We start from the raw sequence: 17,500 nt of genomic DNA, 5'->3' as shown, positions 1-17,500 counted from the left end.
ATGTCACTATTTCTAAACATGAAAAAATATCTATCTAAAGGCAAAGAGCAAAAACCATCAAGCGAATGCCATAAGAACGTGCGTTCGCAGTAAAAGTCCCTCATCCCATAAGCATGATTTGAGCACATCACACCATACTGGCAGACACCATCCACACTGTCTGCCAGGCTCTGCTGACGAGGTAGTGAGTGGTTTATATGAATATAAAAACATGGAAGACTTCTCCTCAGGTTATAAAATAAAGTTATCAATGAAAAAAAGAGGTTGAAACAAAGCGAATACAAAAAAAATGAGGTAAAAAACGTTACCCCGTCAGAGGGTTAGCAGCACGACGAAGAGACCGCTGGTTTCAGATCACAGTCATGAACATCAGGATCAACCCAGAGAGCAGCAGACCGACCAACCCTGCAGCAAAGAGACAAAGAAGGGAGTCAAACATCTCTGTAGTGGAAGTCACTGCATTAAAAACAGACATGACTCTGTAGTGGAAGTCACTGCATTAAACACAGACATGACTCTGTAGTGGAAGTCACTGCATTATAAACAGACATGACTCTGTAGTGGAAGTCACTGCATTAAAAACAGACATGACTCTGTAGTGGAAGTCACTGCATTAAAAAAAAGACATGACTCTGTAGTGGAAGTCACTGCATTAAACACAGACATGACTCTGTAGTGGAAGTCACTGCATTAAACACAGACATGACTCTGTAGTAGAAGTCACTGCATTAAACACAGACATGACTCTGTAGTGGAAGTCACTGCATTAAACACAGACATGACTCTGTAGTGGAAGTCACTGCATTAAACACAGACATGACTGTAGTGGAAGTCACTGCATTAAAAACAGACATGACTCTGTAGTGGAAGTCACTGCATTAAACACAGACATGACTCTGTAGTGGAAGTCACTGCATTATAAACAGACATGACTCTGTAGTGGAAGTCACTGCATTAAAAACAGACATGACTCTGTAGTGGAAGTCACTGCATTAAAAAAAGACATGACTCTGTAGTGGAAGTCACTGCATTAAACACAGACATGACTCTGTAGTGGAAGTCACTGCATTAAACACAGACATGACTCTGTAGTAGAAGTCACTGCATTAAACACAGACATGACTCTGTAGTGGAAGTCACTGCATTAAACACAGACATGACTCTGTAGTGGAAGTCACTGCATTAAACACAGACATGACTCTGTAGTGGAAGTCACTGCATTAAAAACAGACATGACTCTGTAGTGGAAGTCACTGCATTAAACACAGACATGACTCTGTAGTGGAAGTCACTACATTATAAACAGACATGACTCTGTAGTGGAAGTCACTGCATTAAACACAGACATGACTCTGTAGTGGAAGTCACTGCATTAAAAACAGACATGACTCTGTAGTGGAAGTCACTGCATTAAAAACAGACATGACTCTGTAGTGGAAGTCACTGCATTAAAAACAGACATGACTCTGTAGTGGAAGTCACTACATTATAAACAGACATGACTCTGTAGTGGAAGTCACTACATTATAAACAGACATGACTCTGTAGTGGACGTCACTGCATTAAACACAGACATGACTCTGTAGTGGAAGTCACTGCATTAAACACAGACATGACTCTGTAGTGGAAGTCACTGCATTAAACACAGACATGACTCTGTAGTGGAAGTCACTGCATTAAAAACAGACATGACTCTGTAGTGGAAGTCACTGCATTAAACACAGACATGACTCTGTAGTGGAAGTCACTGCATTAAAAACAGACATGACTGTAGTGGAAGTCACTGCATTAAACACAGACATGACTCTGTAGTGGAAGTCACTGCATTAAACACAGACATGACTCTGTAGTGGAAGTCACTGCATTAAACACAGACATGACTCTGTAGTGGAAGTCACTGCATTAAACACAGACATGACTCTGTAGTGGAAGTCTGCATTAAACACAGACATGACTCTGTAGTGGAAGTCTGCATTAAACACAGACATGACTCTGTAGTGGAAGTCACTGCATTATAAACAGACATGACTGTAGTGGAAGTCACTGCATTAAACACAGACATGACTCTGTAGTGGAAGTCACTGCATTATAAACAGACATGACTCTGTAGTGGAAGTCACTGCATTAAAAACAGACATGACTCTGTAGTGGAAGTCACTGCATTAAAAACAGACATGACTCTGTAGTGGAAGTCACTGCATTAAAAACAGACATGACTCTGTAGTGGAAGTCACTGCATTAAAAAAAGACATGACTCTGTAGTGGAAGTCACTGCATTATAAACAGACATGACTGTAGTGGAAGTCACTGCATTAAACACAGACATGACTCTGTAGTGGAAGTCACTGCATTAAAAACAGACATGACTCTGTAGTGGAAGTCACTGCATTAAACACAGACATGACTCTGTAGTGGAAGTCACTGCATTATAAACAGACATGACTCTGTAGTGGAAGTCACTGCATTAAAAACAGACATGACTCTGTAGTGGAAGTCACTGCATTAAACACAGACATGACTCTGTAGTGGAAGTCACTGCTGACTGTTGGTAATCCATAAAAGAAGACAAATTAGGGAACCTGGGATTACCTGGAGCATCCAGAACAGAACCTGAGCAGGGAACGCTCTTGTAACTGGTCCTACTGTCCTCAACGATCCGGTTCCCCTGTTAAAAAAAAGTTAAATCAAATCTTCAACCAAACTCAAGAACCAGCGACAGGCTCTGTTTTTTATTAAGAGGATCCCTGCAGAGAGAGACCTTTAAGATGTGACTTTAACTTGCTGTAAGAAGTGAATAACTTACATCTTTGCACACCGTCCTAACGTGTAATTCAGCGCATTCTGCCAGCAGCATCACCCCACTGTTGAGCTTCTTGCATGGAGACACGCACCCTTGCTCCAAACCTGGGCCTTCGTGCTTGGCAAAGGTCTGCAAAACAGAACACCACAAAGTAAAGTGAGCTTTTGAAGACACACTTTGGGAGCATCCTTGCAGTTTGGGGTGGAAACTACAGGGTGAGACATGCAATGGTACGATACCATGGATACACTATCAAAAGTGAGTGATCCAACAGCAAATATTACTGGATTTTTTTTGTGCTAAACAAGATGCAGTCAGAGTTAATGCAAAGATGCGTTAAAGACTGTCCTCTCACTGCATCAGAAACAATCAATCCAAACTCTGTGTAAAAACGAACATTTCTTGAAGAGGTCCCGAGAGTCTCAGGATCCAGACGTGATGGGGTTTGGATTCTCTGATGAGTCTGCATGAGCAGGCATTTACACGTGATACAGCAACATGGTGCTAAAATCAAGGACTGAATGCAGCTTCATAACCACAGACTTTAAAAAGATGGATGAAATGACAGCCCTGCAAAAGTGGGGCCAAAGCTTCTGGAGCTCCCCCTACTGACTAGCTGCAGCATTACAAATCAAGTAATTATAGTTAGTTCATTCTTATCACGCTGATTTGAGAGCAAGTGGTAAGTTTAGCTTGAATTAGGGGAGAACGGGGTTGGTTGTCACACGGTTTGGTTGGCACACTTGTTATATCTCGCCACCAGAGGGCGCTGTCTCTCAAATTGGAGTATGGAAATTTCAAGAATTAGGATCAGAGCTCACCTACATAGTCAACCAACCCCATAGTGTATGACAACCAACCCCATAGTGTATGACAACCAACCCCATAGAGTGTGACAACCAACCCCATAGTGTGTGACAACCAACCCCATAGTGTGTGACAACTAACCCCATAGAGTGTGACAACCAACCCCATAGAGTGTGACAACCAACCCCATAGAGTGTGACAACCAACCCCATAGTGTGTGACAACCAACCCCATAGTGTGTGACAACTAACCCCATAGTGTGTGACAACCAACCCCATAGAGTGTGACAACCAACCCCATAGTGTATGACAACCAACCCCATAGAGTATGACAACCAACCCCATAGAGTGTGACAACCAACCCCATAGTGTGTGACAACCAACCCCATAGAGTGTGACAACCAACCCCATAGTGTGTGACAACCAACCCCATAGTGTGTGACAACCAGCCCCATAGAGTGTGACAACCAACCCCATAGTGTGTGACAACCAACCCCATAGTGTGTGACAACCAACCCCATAGAGTGTGACAACCAACCCCATAGTGTGTGACAACCAACCCCATAGTGTGTGACAACTATCCCCATAGTGTATGACAACCAACCCCATAGTGTGTGACAACCAGCCCCATAGAGTGTGACAACCAACCCCATAGTGTGTGACAACCAACCCCATAGTGTGTGACAACCAGCCCCATAGAGTGTGACAACCAACCCCATAGTGTATGACAACCAACCCCATAGAGTGTGACAACCAACCCCATAGAGTGTGACAACCAACCCCATAGTGTGTGACAACCAACCCCATAGTGTATGACAACCAACCCCATAGAGTATGACAACCAACCCCATAGAGTGTGACAACCAACCCCATAGTGTGTGACAACCAACCCCATAGAGTGTGACAACCAACCCCATAGAGTGTGACAACCAATCCCATAGAGTGTGACAACCAACCCCATAGAGTGTGACAACCAATCCCATAGAGTGTGACAACCAACCCCAGAGTGTGACAACCAACCCCATAGTGTGTGACAACCAACCCCATAGTGTGTGACAACCAACCCCATAGAGTGTGACAACCAACCCCATAGTGTGTGACAACCAACCCCATGGTGTGTGACAACCAACCCCATAGAGTGTGACAACCAACCCCATAGAGTGTGACAACCAACCCCATAGAGTGTGACAACCAACCCCATAGTGTGTGACAACCAACCCCATAGAGTGTGACAACCAACCCCATAGTGTGTGACAATCATCCCTGTGATGGGGTTGGTTGTCACAATGTGTCTTTGATAGTTAATTGCCTCTTTGTTACAATGAGTTGGAAAATGAGAGGGATACACATTTCAAGCCCACACCTTAAGCTTCAATTTAATGTAGGAATGACTATTGAAAGATGTTGTGATGATGAGCAATCATCAAAACAGTAAAAAGTGTGACAACCAACCCCGTTCTCCCCTACTTTATGATGTCATAAAAAGAGATGATTGACAGCTCTGTGGACCAATGAGATTAGAGGAATGATACCTCAGTGTCCATCACAGCGGGTTGCTTTGGCTTTATATTTTGCACGATGTGGGGTGTCAACATGTCGACCATCTTTATTAGAGTTGCAAAGGGGTGGAACATTTCTGGAAAGTTTCCGGTAAATTTCCATGGGGAGTTAAGCTGGAAATATTCCAAATTGGAAACTTTCAATGGGAATTAATGGGAGTTTATGGGAATTAGTGGGAATTAACTGGAAATTGAGGGTAATTTAATGGAAAGGTATCATATCCAAGCATAAAAAAAAATATTTGTTTTGCTATAAGCAACTTTGAAACCCTAATCTTTATACACAATTAATGATTACAACAAACTCTGACGCTCAGCAGTGCTCAAGCTAAAAGTTAAGCTTAAGGAAAGGAAAGGAAAGGAAAGGAAAGGAAAGGAAAGGAAAGGAAAGGAAAGGGGTGAGTTCTGTAAAATAAAAAGGTGAAGTAGTCTAAGAGATGGGTTGGGTTTATTATTTAAATTACCTGTAAACTAATTATTACCTGTTGTTGCTCTCTTTGTGCAGTTTGTCTGTTAAACAGTGAAATCAGAAAAACATCACAGATTCAGCACTGAACGTGATTCAATGACTGTTTACGAGGACTCGAGTGTCCCGCTTCTGGTCAGGATTTATAAGAATCCTGTTCTTGTGTTTGTACAGTAAACATAAAAAAAACAGGATACTGCTGCGTCATGATCTGGACTTGTCGCTCTACAATACTCCACCTGAACACTAGGAGGCAGTGTGAGTTCTATGCTGGTCAGATCGCCTGCTACATTTTCTACATGCAGGCCTGCTCATCGTACCTGAAGTCTCTAAAAGTAGTATGGGAGGTCGAGCCTTCAGTTATCAGGTCCCTCTCCTGTGGAATCATGTACCAGTCAGGGTCCAGGAGGCAGACACCCTCTCTACTTTTAAGAGTAGGCTTCAAACTTTCCTTTTTGATAAAGCTTATACTTAGAGCTGGATCAGGCTTGGACCAGGTCTTAGTTATGCTGCTATAGGCTTAGACTGACACACTGGGATCCTGTCTTTCCCTCTCTCTCCTCTCTCTGCCTGTCTCTCACTTTAACTCTTCCTGTCCCATTAAAGTTACTAACCATAGACCTTTCTGGAGTCCCTGAGCTCCCTTGTCTCGTAGGTTCCTCTGGATCTCTGCTGTAGATTCCTTTTTTGGGTTTGTTATTCATCCTTTCTTTCTTTCCTTCTTTCTTTTTCTGTCTTTCCTTTTTTTCTATTTAATTCCTTCTTTCTTTCCTTTTTCCTTTTATTCCCTCTTTCCTGCTGTCCTTCTTCCTTTTCTTTCTTTTCTCCTTTTTCCTTACTTTCTTTCTTTTTTTTCTTTTCTTTGTCCTTACTTGCTGTCCTTCTTTCCTACCTTTCTTTCTTTCTTTCTTTCTTTCTTTCTTTCTTCTCTCTTTTCTTAGACCTTTCTGGAGTCCCTGAGCTCCCTTGTCTCGTAGGTTCCTCTGGATCTCTGCTGCTGTGGACGTGGTCCAGACTCCAGCTGCTACAACTACTACTATCCGTCTCCCCACTATCATCTCTCTCTCTCTTCATCTCCCTCTATCCCTCTCTCCAACACGGTCTCAGTAGATGTGTGTCTAACATGAGTCTGGTCCTGCTGGAGGTTTCTGCCTGTTAAAGGAAGTTTGTGTTGGAAAAGAACAAACATCACAGACGCATGTATCCCACATATGATCCAAACTAAAGTCCATGTAAACACACTCGTTGTTGTTTTGCTTTAAAGGGGAGTCTCACCACGTGCTCCTCGTTCATCCACCAGGTTTCGCAGCGTGGGTCAAAGGGGATGTGGGGTTGGTCACAGCAGGAATACGTAGCGTTGCTAATTTTTACCTCTGAGTTTCCCCAGACGGGGCTGACTGCAGTGAGACCTGTTCAAACACAGAACACAGAGGAGGATTTAGACTCAGGATGCACAGTATAAAGAAACATGTGGGCTCTTCTGGGGGGGTTGTACTCTGCAGTAATTGCACGTGTCAATTATGAGGCATCTGGTGACACCAAGTGCAAACAGAGAGAAGCAGTCAGTAAAAATAATGATCACATTGTAAACTTTCTTTGCATAGATAATAGATGCATAATAATACTCCAGAATACTAAAGGGGAATACAAGTAGGACACTTGAAACTTTCCACAACAAGTTTGAAATACAAAGTCCTTTAATAGTAATTGATCTGACCTCTGGGGAATTCCCTGAACTTTATCAGCGTGTTGCTTAGAATAAGAACTACCCCTTCCAGTAAACCACGGGGAATCCCTGACTTTCACTTTCGTTGACTCCTTCAGATCAACAAACAAAAATATTATTATTTTTATAAATACAGTTTGTGATACAGCCAGATACACTCATATGAACAGGAGGTCACGGTGGTAATAAATATATAATAAATAAAAAAGACGCTCCAAACTCAGAGGCGAACCTCATTCTAAAAAGGGCGAATTGTATTATTCCGGTTACTGCTCCATATTTGTTGATCAGATAATAAATATTAAATACTTCATTTAATCTAAAAGATTTTACCTTCAATTCGGCTTCAATCAAACAGGCTTTAATGCTACAGTTATTGAGTTATGGAGGGTTTTGTGTCGGTGATAGCGTTAACAAAACTAGCTAAATAGCGTTAGCTTCGTAGGATAGCTTAGCTTACAATCAGGTCTGCACGTCCTTAACAGTTGATTTTATCAGCTTCTCTCTAACGCCGATTTGTACAGTAACCTCACACACATGATAATCTGCAGTTATTTGTTTTATTTGAGCCATTAATGTGAAACCACGAGCAGGAGGAGTTTTTTTTAGCGAGAGTTTTAGACAGACTCAGCTAATGCGTGAACCGGGTATTTCTGAAGCAGTGACGTCATTATGTTTTAAACAGACATCTAAAGAATGATCAGAGTACTCACCGAAAATACCAAGAAAGTTAACAAAAACAAAGGTGTTCATTCTAAAAGAGTGTTATGTCTCTGATGTGCTGAGCTGCTGCAGAGACAGGGTCAATATGAGGGTTCATATTGATATGGGCTGTCCCCAGTCACGTGACCCCCCCCCCCCCCCCCCCTTACATTTGATCTACCTAAGTTCCTCTTTCGAGCTTTATAAGAAGTCAGACAGAGTACGGAGTCACATTGGGAACACTTTTCTCTTCTTTCAACATCAACAACAAAATAATCATCATGATGAGCTTGGATTTCCTGAACGCTGCTCTCCTCATGTCACTGTGTAAGTATTTCAAACAAAGCCTCACTAATATATAATAATAATATACTAACTATACATCTTCATTCATTTATTCATTCATTCATTCATTCGTTCATTCATTCATTTATCCATGTGACCCTCAGGTGTGTGGCTTACTGTCGGCATGGTCGTACCTGAGGACACACTGGAGGTCAAAACCTTCCAGGGGGAGGACTGCACTCTTCCCTGCCCTGCTGTTTTTAAGGAAGGGGTTGAATATTTATCCCTCACTTGGTACAAGGTAAACACAAGTTATTTTATTTAATGTGACAGATCATTTAATCAAAAACGAAACCTCTACATGGCCTCCTCTGATTGGCTGATTTGAATTGAAACAGGATGAACTTTCACTGTCTCTGGAGCTGAAGCAAAATTAGAAACTCAGCTCAGCACTTAAATGTGCTTTTAGACAACTACAGCAGAGATAACTTAGTTATGAGCATCTTAATGTTGTGATGTCGGTCTCAGCAGATGTGTGTCTAACATGAGTCTGGTCCTGCTGGAGGTTTCTGCCTGTTAAAGGAAGTTTGTGCTCTTAAATGCTGCAAAGTGCTCTGCTCATGGGGGATTAAGATGATATCAGACTGAGTCCTGCCTTGATGTTGGGTCTTTGTTAATAATAGAACATAGAGTACGGTCTAGACCAGCCCTGTTTGGAAAGAGTCTGAGGTGAACATTTGTTGTGATTTTGCGCTATATGATTAAAGATTGATTGGGAGTTATTTTATGATCCTGTTAAACTTCTAAACATGTCTCTTCAGAAAGCCAGAATCAGATTTTGTGTGTGTGTCTCTCTGCTCCGCTCTCCATCACAGCCTCTCCACCACTCACTCTCCTCATTCAGAGACCGATTGACAGAAAGATTGATTAATTGAATGTTCTTTAATCAAGTGGGAGATTTTAATTCTAGGCTGTAGAAGCAGAAATATGAATAAAAGCTGTACTAAGAAGCTTTAACTCAAAGTCAGGATAGGAATTAAGTCTCCATGGTGACAGCAAACATATTCACATTACAGCTGCAGTGTTCATGATACTATCAGTGATTATAAAAGTGAAAGTAATGGCATAAAGTATTTATATATGCAGTATTGATGTCACTTAAAGCCTGATAAACACCACGTGAGTGTTGCAGGGGTGTGTCATCATGACCCATGGCACAGACACTGACTCGCGCAGCAGGACATGCATCAACACGTGTGAATACATCAAATAATGAATGATATTTAATATATAAAGAATGAATTTGTGCCAGAGTTTCTTCAAACTTATAGATGGATTCCTACAAACCTGTTTAATGAATTAAAATGCAAAGTTTTTCCCTCTGAGAAGGTAAATAAGGGACTCTGGGGAGGGGTTTTTTTGTGAGGAGTTGGATGTCAAGGCCATTCCACATCTAGGGTTGAAGGGTGCAAAAAAAAGTAGGACGGTAGGGGTCGGTTATTCAGTCAGGACCACTCTCGTCCCATAAAGATTATTTAATTTGCATGCAGTGGGGTATATTTGCTGTTCTGGGAGCTCGCTGCCCTTCCATGTGGCTGTGTGGAAGGGCAAAGCCTGAGGCGGGGAGAGCACACCTCCCCTCTCTGTCATGTGCACACATTCAAAGTACTGAAAGATATCAGTATAGTGATACTAGAGATATTATCAGTCGTGTGTGTTCTGTAAATGTGGTTCCGACCAATCAGATGACTCCTACTCATGATGTCACATGATGATCTCACAGGCCATACAGCCCCCGTCGAAGCGTCTCAGCGGCATTCTGACCAGAGGCCTCCCGAACGGGACGGTGCAGTGGTACCTGGGAGTGGAGCGCGAGGTGGAGCTGCTGGGCGACTCCCCCGCCATCTTCATACCCAACATCACCTGCGCCGACCGCGGGGTGTACACCTGTCAACTGGCGGCGCCTTTGGGAGAGCAGAACCGGGAGAAGGAGGTCATCCTCACCGTCTCAGGTAATCATCGGCTGGCCCGTCCCTCCCTTGTTACCTGGATCAGACGTGTTCCTGTTAAAGGAAGATCGTCACTTCTCTAATTTGACTCTGTGGGAGATCAGACTCCTCCTCAGGTATCAGGTTTTATATTTGATCTGGGGAATTCCAGCTTCATTTGATAGTGTAATATGAATGCAGTGAAGTGTTTGCATGATGGAGGAATTCACCTCTCAAACAAACATCAGAGTTAACTCAAACTGGAGGTCTGATTGTCACCACATTAAAAGGATTTGAGTTAAAGCTCCAGTAAGGGATTTTCAGCTGCTTCTAAAACAGACTGGAATGAACACTGATGTCTCTTTGTGACTTAAAAAAGCAACAAGACCTCTTACAAGAAGAGTGTTTCTCTCTTTACACAGTTATTTTAAACGGCTGAAAACACTGGTGGGGCGTAGGTGTCAGAATAAGTGATGAACTGCTAGCTGAAGATAGCGCCTACTTTCACACCTTCCAACGCAAAACAACTTAATGAGCGAAGCATTTATAAGAAATTCCACATTTACAGAAACAGCAAAGACCGCTTTGTCCTCAAAGGGCGCCAAAGTCCACACAGGAGCTTTAAGTCATTGTTCTATTATTCACAAAGTCCCAACATCAAGACCGGATCCAATCCAGTCCCATCTTCCAGACAGGACTCAGTCTGATCTCATCTTAATCCACCATGAGCAGAGCACTTTGCAGCATTTAGCAAGTTACAGTGGCAAGGACAAACTTCCTTTAACAGGCAGAAACCTCCAGCAGGACCAGACTCATGTTAGACACACATCTGCTGAGACCGTGTTGGAGAGAGGGATAGAGGGAGATGAAGAGAGAGAGAGATGATAGTGGGGAGACGGATAGTAGTAGTTGTAGCAGCTGGAGTCTGGACCACGTCCACAGCAGCAGAGATCCAGAGGAACCTACAAGACAAGGGAGCTCAGGGACTCCAGAAAGGTCTATGGTTAGTAACTTTAATGGGACAGGAAGAGTTGAAGGCTCATTCAGGGACCGTTGCATCATCAGAGTCGCACTAGTGACTGCTGCGATGAAGACTAGAACCTCTGTACATGGGGTGCATGCTTAGACCACTAGTCCATTAGCGCCCCCCAGATTTTTAGATTAAAGTCGTCCTAATCCTTCTCCAAAGTTTTGATCACAAACTGATGTAATAACAGACTTTTATTGGATGTTCTCCAGGCTAGAATCTAACCCCTCCAGTTCTCCTGACTTCTTATATATCCCTACTTTAAGACGACCCATGATGACCTCTGACCTCCGGTTCAACCTGGACTAACTCAAAGTTCCTTCTCCTTCCAGATTGTCCGGCCGAGTCGACGGATGACCTCGCAAAAGACGCTTCCTTGGTGGTTATCGCCGTGGTGCTGCTGCTCGTCGCTCTCCTGACTTTCAGAATAAGCTATGTAAGTGAATACATGTGCAAACGCACGCTAACGCCCGCCAACGTTTCCCTTTCACTTCCTCTTCTGAACGCTGATGTTCTTCTCTCCATCACAGGTTTGTTTGAGGAACATCCTCAGAGACAAGAAACAAGAAACGCCGCGGAAAGAGACTTTGTTAGACGGGAGGCTCAGACCGCTCGACAAGAAGGACCTCATGATGATCTCTACGCTGGGTCCTAAACCGTCCAAAACAATGAAGCATGGAGGCGTCTGAGGAACTGCCTGTGCTGTAAATGGTTCCTGTAGGATGACCAGCTGCCTGATCTGTAGCGGTGCCTTAAAACTCATCCAAGTCCACAAGCTTATTTCTGAATATTTGATTTATTGATTAGAGAGGTGAACTTTTAGAAAGTGATCTGAAATCCCCCGTAACCAGAAAGCACAACAAGGTCCCGCTTTATCGGACGACCTTTCACCCCCAGGTACAGAGAGCTAGGTGTTAGAGATGCCCCAACAAACTAAGACTAGAAATCAAAGTGGACATGAGAGCGAGGACTGTGAGGCGCCGCAGAGTCCAGTTCAGACACGAGGGAGGAGCTGGATTAGGAGTTATTAAGAAATGTCACCGTCGCCTGAATGAGATCACAAACAGGGCGGTTGTGGTCCGGAGCTTCAGGGTGAACCTGGAGCAGGTAGACCCCCAGAGAGGAGGCGAACCTGTAGGAAGAAGCTCCACTGAGTGACCAAGAGGGTGTCCGGAGAGTCACGCTGATGAACGAGAACAAAGTTGTGTTAAAATGAGAACAAAGTCGTAGATTATACGAACTAAGAGGAGAACGAGGGGCGTGGAGAATCTCGTAACGTTAAACTTCACCTGTTACCTGAGCTTTACGAAGAATCAGGAGTGATCCAGGACAGAACCGAGTCTGATGAACAGCAAAACCTGCAAAACCTGATAAATAAGAAAATATCTTTATTATTGTGAAATCAATTATATATAATAATATTATTATTATATTATGAGTTTGATACTCCTAATATTTATTTAATGAGTCAGAGCGTCTACTTTTTTATTTACGACTTTGTTCTTAAAATATTACAACTTTGTTCTCTCATGGCTTTGATCTTTTAAATCTGATATTGATTTTATTTATTGATTTTTATCTAACCTTTTTATTTACTACTTTTACAACTTTGTTCTCAACGCCTTTGTTCTTTTAATATTATGACTTTTTTCTTAAAATTTTTAAACTTTACTCTTTTTTTTTTTTTTTTACTTGAATATCTATAATTTTTTCAACTTTAATAGCAAAATAACAACTTTGTTCTCTTATGACTTTGTTCTTTTAATATTATGACTTTAAAACTCATATATACTTGAAATGTTATAAATTTAAAGCTGATATGGATTTAAATTTTTTTTTTTTATATCTTTTTTATTTACTACTTTTGCAACTTTGTTCCCAATGCCTTTGTTCTTTTAATATTATGACTTTTTTCTTAAAATTTTAAAACATTACTCTTATTTTTTTTTTACTTGAATTTCTATAATTTTTTCAACTTTAATAGCAAAATAACAACTTTGTTCTCTTATGACTTTGTTCTTTAATTTTACGACTTTTTTCTTTCAAGGCTCAAATCCTTTTTCACACGTCTTTGTTCTTTTAATATTATGACTTTAAAACTCATTTATACTTGAAATATTATAAATTTAAAGCTGATATTGATTTAAATTTTTTTTTTTTTTATCTTTTTTATTTACTACTTTTGCAACTTTGTTCCCAACGCCTTTGTTCTTTTAATATTATGACTTTTTTCTTAAAATTTTTAAACTTTACTCTTATTTTTTTTTTTTACTTAAATATCTATAATTTTTTCAACTTTAATAGCAAAATAACAACTTTGTTCTCTCATGACTTTGCTCTTTAATTTTACGACTTTGTTCCTTCAAGGCTCAAATCCTTTTTCACACGTCTTTGTTCTTTTAATATTATGACTTTAAAACTCATTTATACTTGAAATATTATAAATTTAAAGCTGATATTGATTTTAATTTTTAATTTTTTAAAATCTTTTTTATTTACTACTTTTACAACTTTGTTCTCAACGCCTTTGTTCTTTTAATATTATGACTTTTTTCTTAAAATTTTTAAACTTTACTCTTATTTTTTTTTTTTTACTTGAATATCTTTAATTTTTTCAACTTTAATAGCAAAATAACAACTTTGTTCTCTCGTGACTTTGCTCTTTAATTTTACGACTTTGTTCCTTCACGGCTCAAATCATTTTTCACACGTCTTTGTTCTTTTAATATTATGACTTTAAAACTCATTTATACTTGAAATATTATAAATTTAAAACTGATATTGATTTTATGAGACTGACTTTTCTTTTTGTTTTACTACTTTTACAACTTTGTTCCTAACGACTTTTTTCTTAAATTTTTAAAAATTTACTCTTATTTCTTTTTCGTTAAATATTTATAATTTCTTCAACTTTAATGGCAAAATTACAACTTTTATTCCTCATTTTATTCTACGACCTTGTTCCTTAAATTAATGACTTTAATATTCATGTTACGATTTTTCGTCTTGAAACATTTCTGCTTTGTTCCCATCGGACTTTGTTCTTTTAATATAGTGACTTTACAAACATACTCAAATGTTCTGACTTGAAATGCGACGTCTTTGTTCCCTTGCTGCTTTGTTCTTTTAATATTCGGACTTCATTCTTTAAGTGGAATGACTTCTTCTCATACGACTTTATTCCTCTAACGTTATGACGATTATAAGATTACGATTTTATTCTCTGAGGGTTTATTCGTGTTGTATTACGACTTAACTCTTTAATCAGGGTTGACAAAGAAACACGGAATGTTTCGTACAACATTTGAAAATACTGAATTCTAAAAATGCTAACTGTCGCTTCAGGAAGTTTTATATTCCTTTGTTGAAGGAGTTCTTCTTCAGCTCTAGACCTTAACGCTTACTAATATCAAACGCACCTGAAATGTTCTTCATCGCCAAAATCTGTTGTTTCGTACGACTATTGAATAGTTTTTATACCTTAGTTTTTCCCTGTCGCCTCTTTCTGTCATGGCGTCAGATTAATAACTCCCTCCTCTGTCTGCAGATGATATGACGAGGGTTTGTTCTTCAGAGTCTGCGCACACAGCCTGCTATATAGAGCAATAACAGACCTCAGAATGCTGTAACTGACCAATCAGGGTGGAGTATTCCACACAGCCATGTTTTACTCTCTGATATCCTACAGCACACTGATTAAAGCACAGAAGCCCTGTTAAAGTGACTTCACCTGGGTACCACACGTTCAAATTCTTAGATTTGTGTGTGTTTTTAATTGTAACAAAGACTGCTTGAAGAAGCAGGAGTTTAAGTTGTGATATAAGATGTCTTTATTTTTATTATTGGAAGTTATAGGAGAGGAAAGGCTTGGATTTATAATCAGCTGAACACCGCTGAATGTTTTATTACAAAAAGTTCTCAATGACCTGTTTGGACATCACGATGAACGCACTGAGTGTCCAGCAGGTTTCATGTTCTTGTGTTGTCTCTATGTGATGATGTGAAATATTAGAGTTATAGGAAAAACACGTGTCTGAATTTAAACATCTGCTGTGTCAGATGGAGAAGTTGGAAACTCTGAGGGCGAGAGACGAGACTTTAGTGCCCTTTAAAAACCAGGAAGTGATACAGAGTGACTCATTCAGACGCCTCTGATCTTTACTATTAACATTTAGTCTGGAGTTTTATTTTGAAATGGGAAAACCCCCACAGGAACAGACAGTCTGGTCATTTATGCATGACTTATTAACTTTTATTTCTCCTTTTGAAAAACCAAAAGCGTATTTGTGATATTTCTTTGACCTCTTTGTTTTTGTTTGTTTGTTTTGATGTTTTGATGTTTTGATGTTTTACGGTTGTTTGATTATTTTACTTTATGTAAACCTAGAAGAACATTTATAACAAAGAAACCCCAAAAAAATGTGAAATTCTATGAAAATTAAGTAATACTCATCAAGGGTTTTGGTACTGATGTATAGTTATTGTGTTTTTTATCCAGAATCTGTGCATAAATGGTCTGGAATTAATAAACTGCTGTTGCAAATGGTAATTTAAACGGTATTTGTGTATTAGAAAGAGTGTGTGGTAAGACATGGATCACCTGATTCTGTCTTTCTTTGAATGTTGATGGTTAAAGCTGCTTCATTTCTCTTCAAACTACAAAGGAAATGGTAAACAAAACAGACATAAGGAAACTTTCACGTCTTTAAAGATGCGTCTTGGGACGCAAAGTTCTTGTGGCTTTTTTCCCCCAGCAGCTCGTGTGTGTCTGGTTTTCCTGAAGGGTTAACACCTGCGGAGGTGTGAATTTCGTTTCCTGAACTTGGCTTGAACTTTTCTTGCTGACCAACAAAGAAACAAATGAAGAAATACACTTAGAATGCAGCTAAATGAGAGAAGAAGAATACCCTGAAATACTTGAATAAATACTGCTCAGATAAATAAATAACCTCTAGAATAAAACCAAATAAATGATGCTAATAAATAAATTTGTGCTCACATCAGGGACACTGGGTAAGACTGCACTAAATGAAATGAGAATAGTTAGGCTTTACAAAGACTTAACTTATAATCATAGATGTTTTGTATATAGCCTCCACTGAATTAAACATCCAGTATCATGCTGGCACAGGATCACTCAGCCCATGAGAGTCTTTTAAGAAGAATATGAAGCTGTGATAAGAAGAATAAAGGGTTAATATCTGATGTTAGCTCAACAATGATTCATATTTATTCTCAGATAAAATTGATGCTGAATGTTTGGATGGGTCAGGCAAAAATAAAAACTACTTCAATCGTTATTTGGATCTTGGAGAGTTACGAATATGTATTTAAATGTAAGGTAAAAAAAAAAACTTCAGACCAGCTGAGAACCACCATCACCGTCCACAAGAGGGCGCTGCAGGATCCTTTACTACTGTCACCTGCTCCTGTAGATCAGGGTTTCCCAAACTTTTCAGCCCCCGACCCCCAAAATATAGATACCAAAGACTGTCTGCGGAAAAAAAATGACCCTACCTATATGAGCATGTGTCTGTTTCCTGTTATGAATGAACCTGCTGCTACTGATGCTTCTGATAATTAACTGTTCACTAACCCTAAACTTAAGAGTCATCTGGAAACAGAGAAATCACATTTTCTATTTTCAAGGTTTTATTTCAACTTTAGATATTTTTGTCGATATTTTTACTATAATAGTTAAATGTACTTTTTTTTTAAAAGTATCTTAAAAAAAACCCCAAACATTCTGGAATACATGTCACGACCCCCCCACTTGTGACTAGCGACCACCCAGGGGGTCCCGACCCACACTTTGGGAACCCCTGCTGTAACTAATATATGTATGTATGTTGATAAAGCTCTAAATACACTCTTATATACTTATACTGTGTTTAAGAGTCCCTAACTGATTATATCTTCAAGTGTTTTTTAACTGTATTTAAATTGTATTTTGAAGGCCTATAGTGAGTATCTCGTTGTCGTGGCCGAGTGGTTAAGGCGATGGACTAGAAATCCATTGGGGTCTCCCCGCGCAGGTTCGAATCCTGCCGACAACGCACCTTTTTCATTTCTTAGATCATGAAACAACAACAAGGCTTCAAACATTACTAAATTACAGCTTGTACTCCCTTTGTTGTTTTG

The 17,500-nt window shown here is 40.0% G+C and overlaps 1 protein-coding gene and 1 non-coding gene across 2 annotated transcripts; both read left to right on the top strand.

The window, feature by feature from the left end:
• The first annotated feature begins 8,281 nt into the window (after positions 1-8,281).
• cd83 (CD83 molecule) lies at positions 8,282-12,886 on the top strand. Its single transcript, XM_034678375.1, has 5 exons — positions 8,282-8,386; positions 8,509-8,645; positions 10,128-10,356; positions 11,692-11,795; positions 11,890-12,886. The coding sequence occupies exons 1-5, from the start codon at positions 8,341-8,343 to the stop codon at positions 12,046-12,048; spliced, it is 675 nt and encodes a 224-aa protein (XP_034534266.1). The 5' UTR covers positions 8,282-8,340; the 3' UTR covers positions 12,049-12,886.
• A 4,447-nt stretch (positions 12,887-17,333) lies between these two features.
• Positions 17,334-17,415, top strand: trnas-aga. The gene has a single exon. It is a non-coding gene; the product is annotated as a tRNA-Ser (tRNA).
• Positions 17,416-17,500: the final 85 nt, after the last annotated feature.

This window comes from Notolabrus celidotus, unplaced genomic scaffold (assembly GCF_009762535.1).
Source record: "Notolabrus celidotus isolate fNotCel1 unplaced genomic scaffold, fNotCel1.pri scaffold_140_arrow_ctg1, whole genome shotgun sequence".
NCBI lineage: Eukaryota > Metazoa > Chordata > Actinopteri > Labriformes > Labridae > Notolabrus > Notolabrus celidotus.
This window is presented reverse-complemented; position numbering and strand designations above follow the sequence as displayed.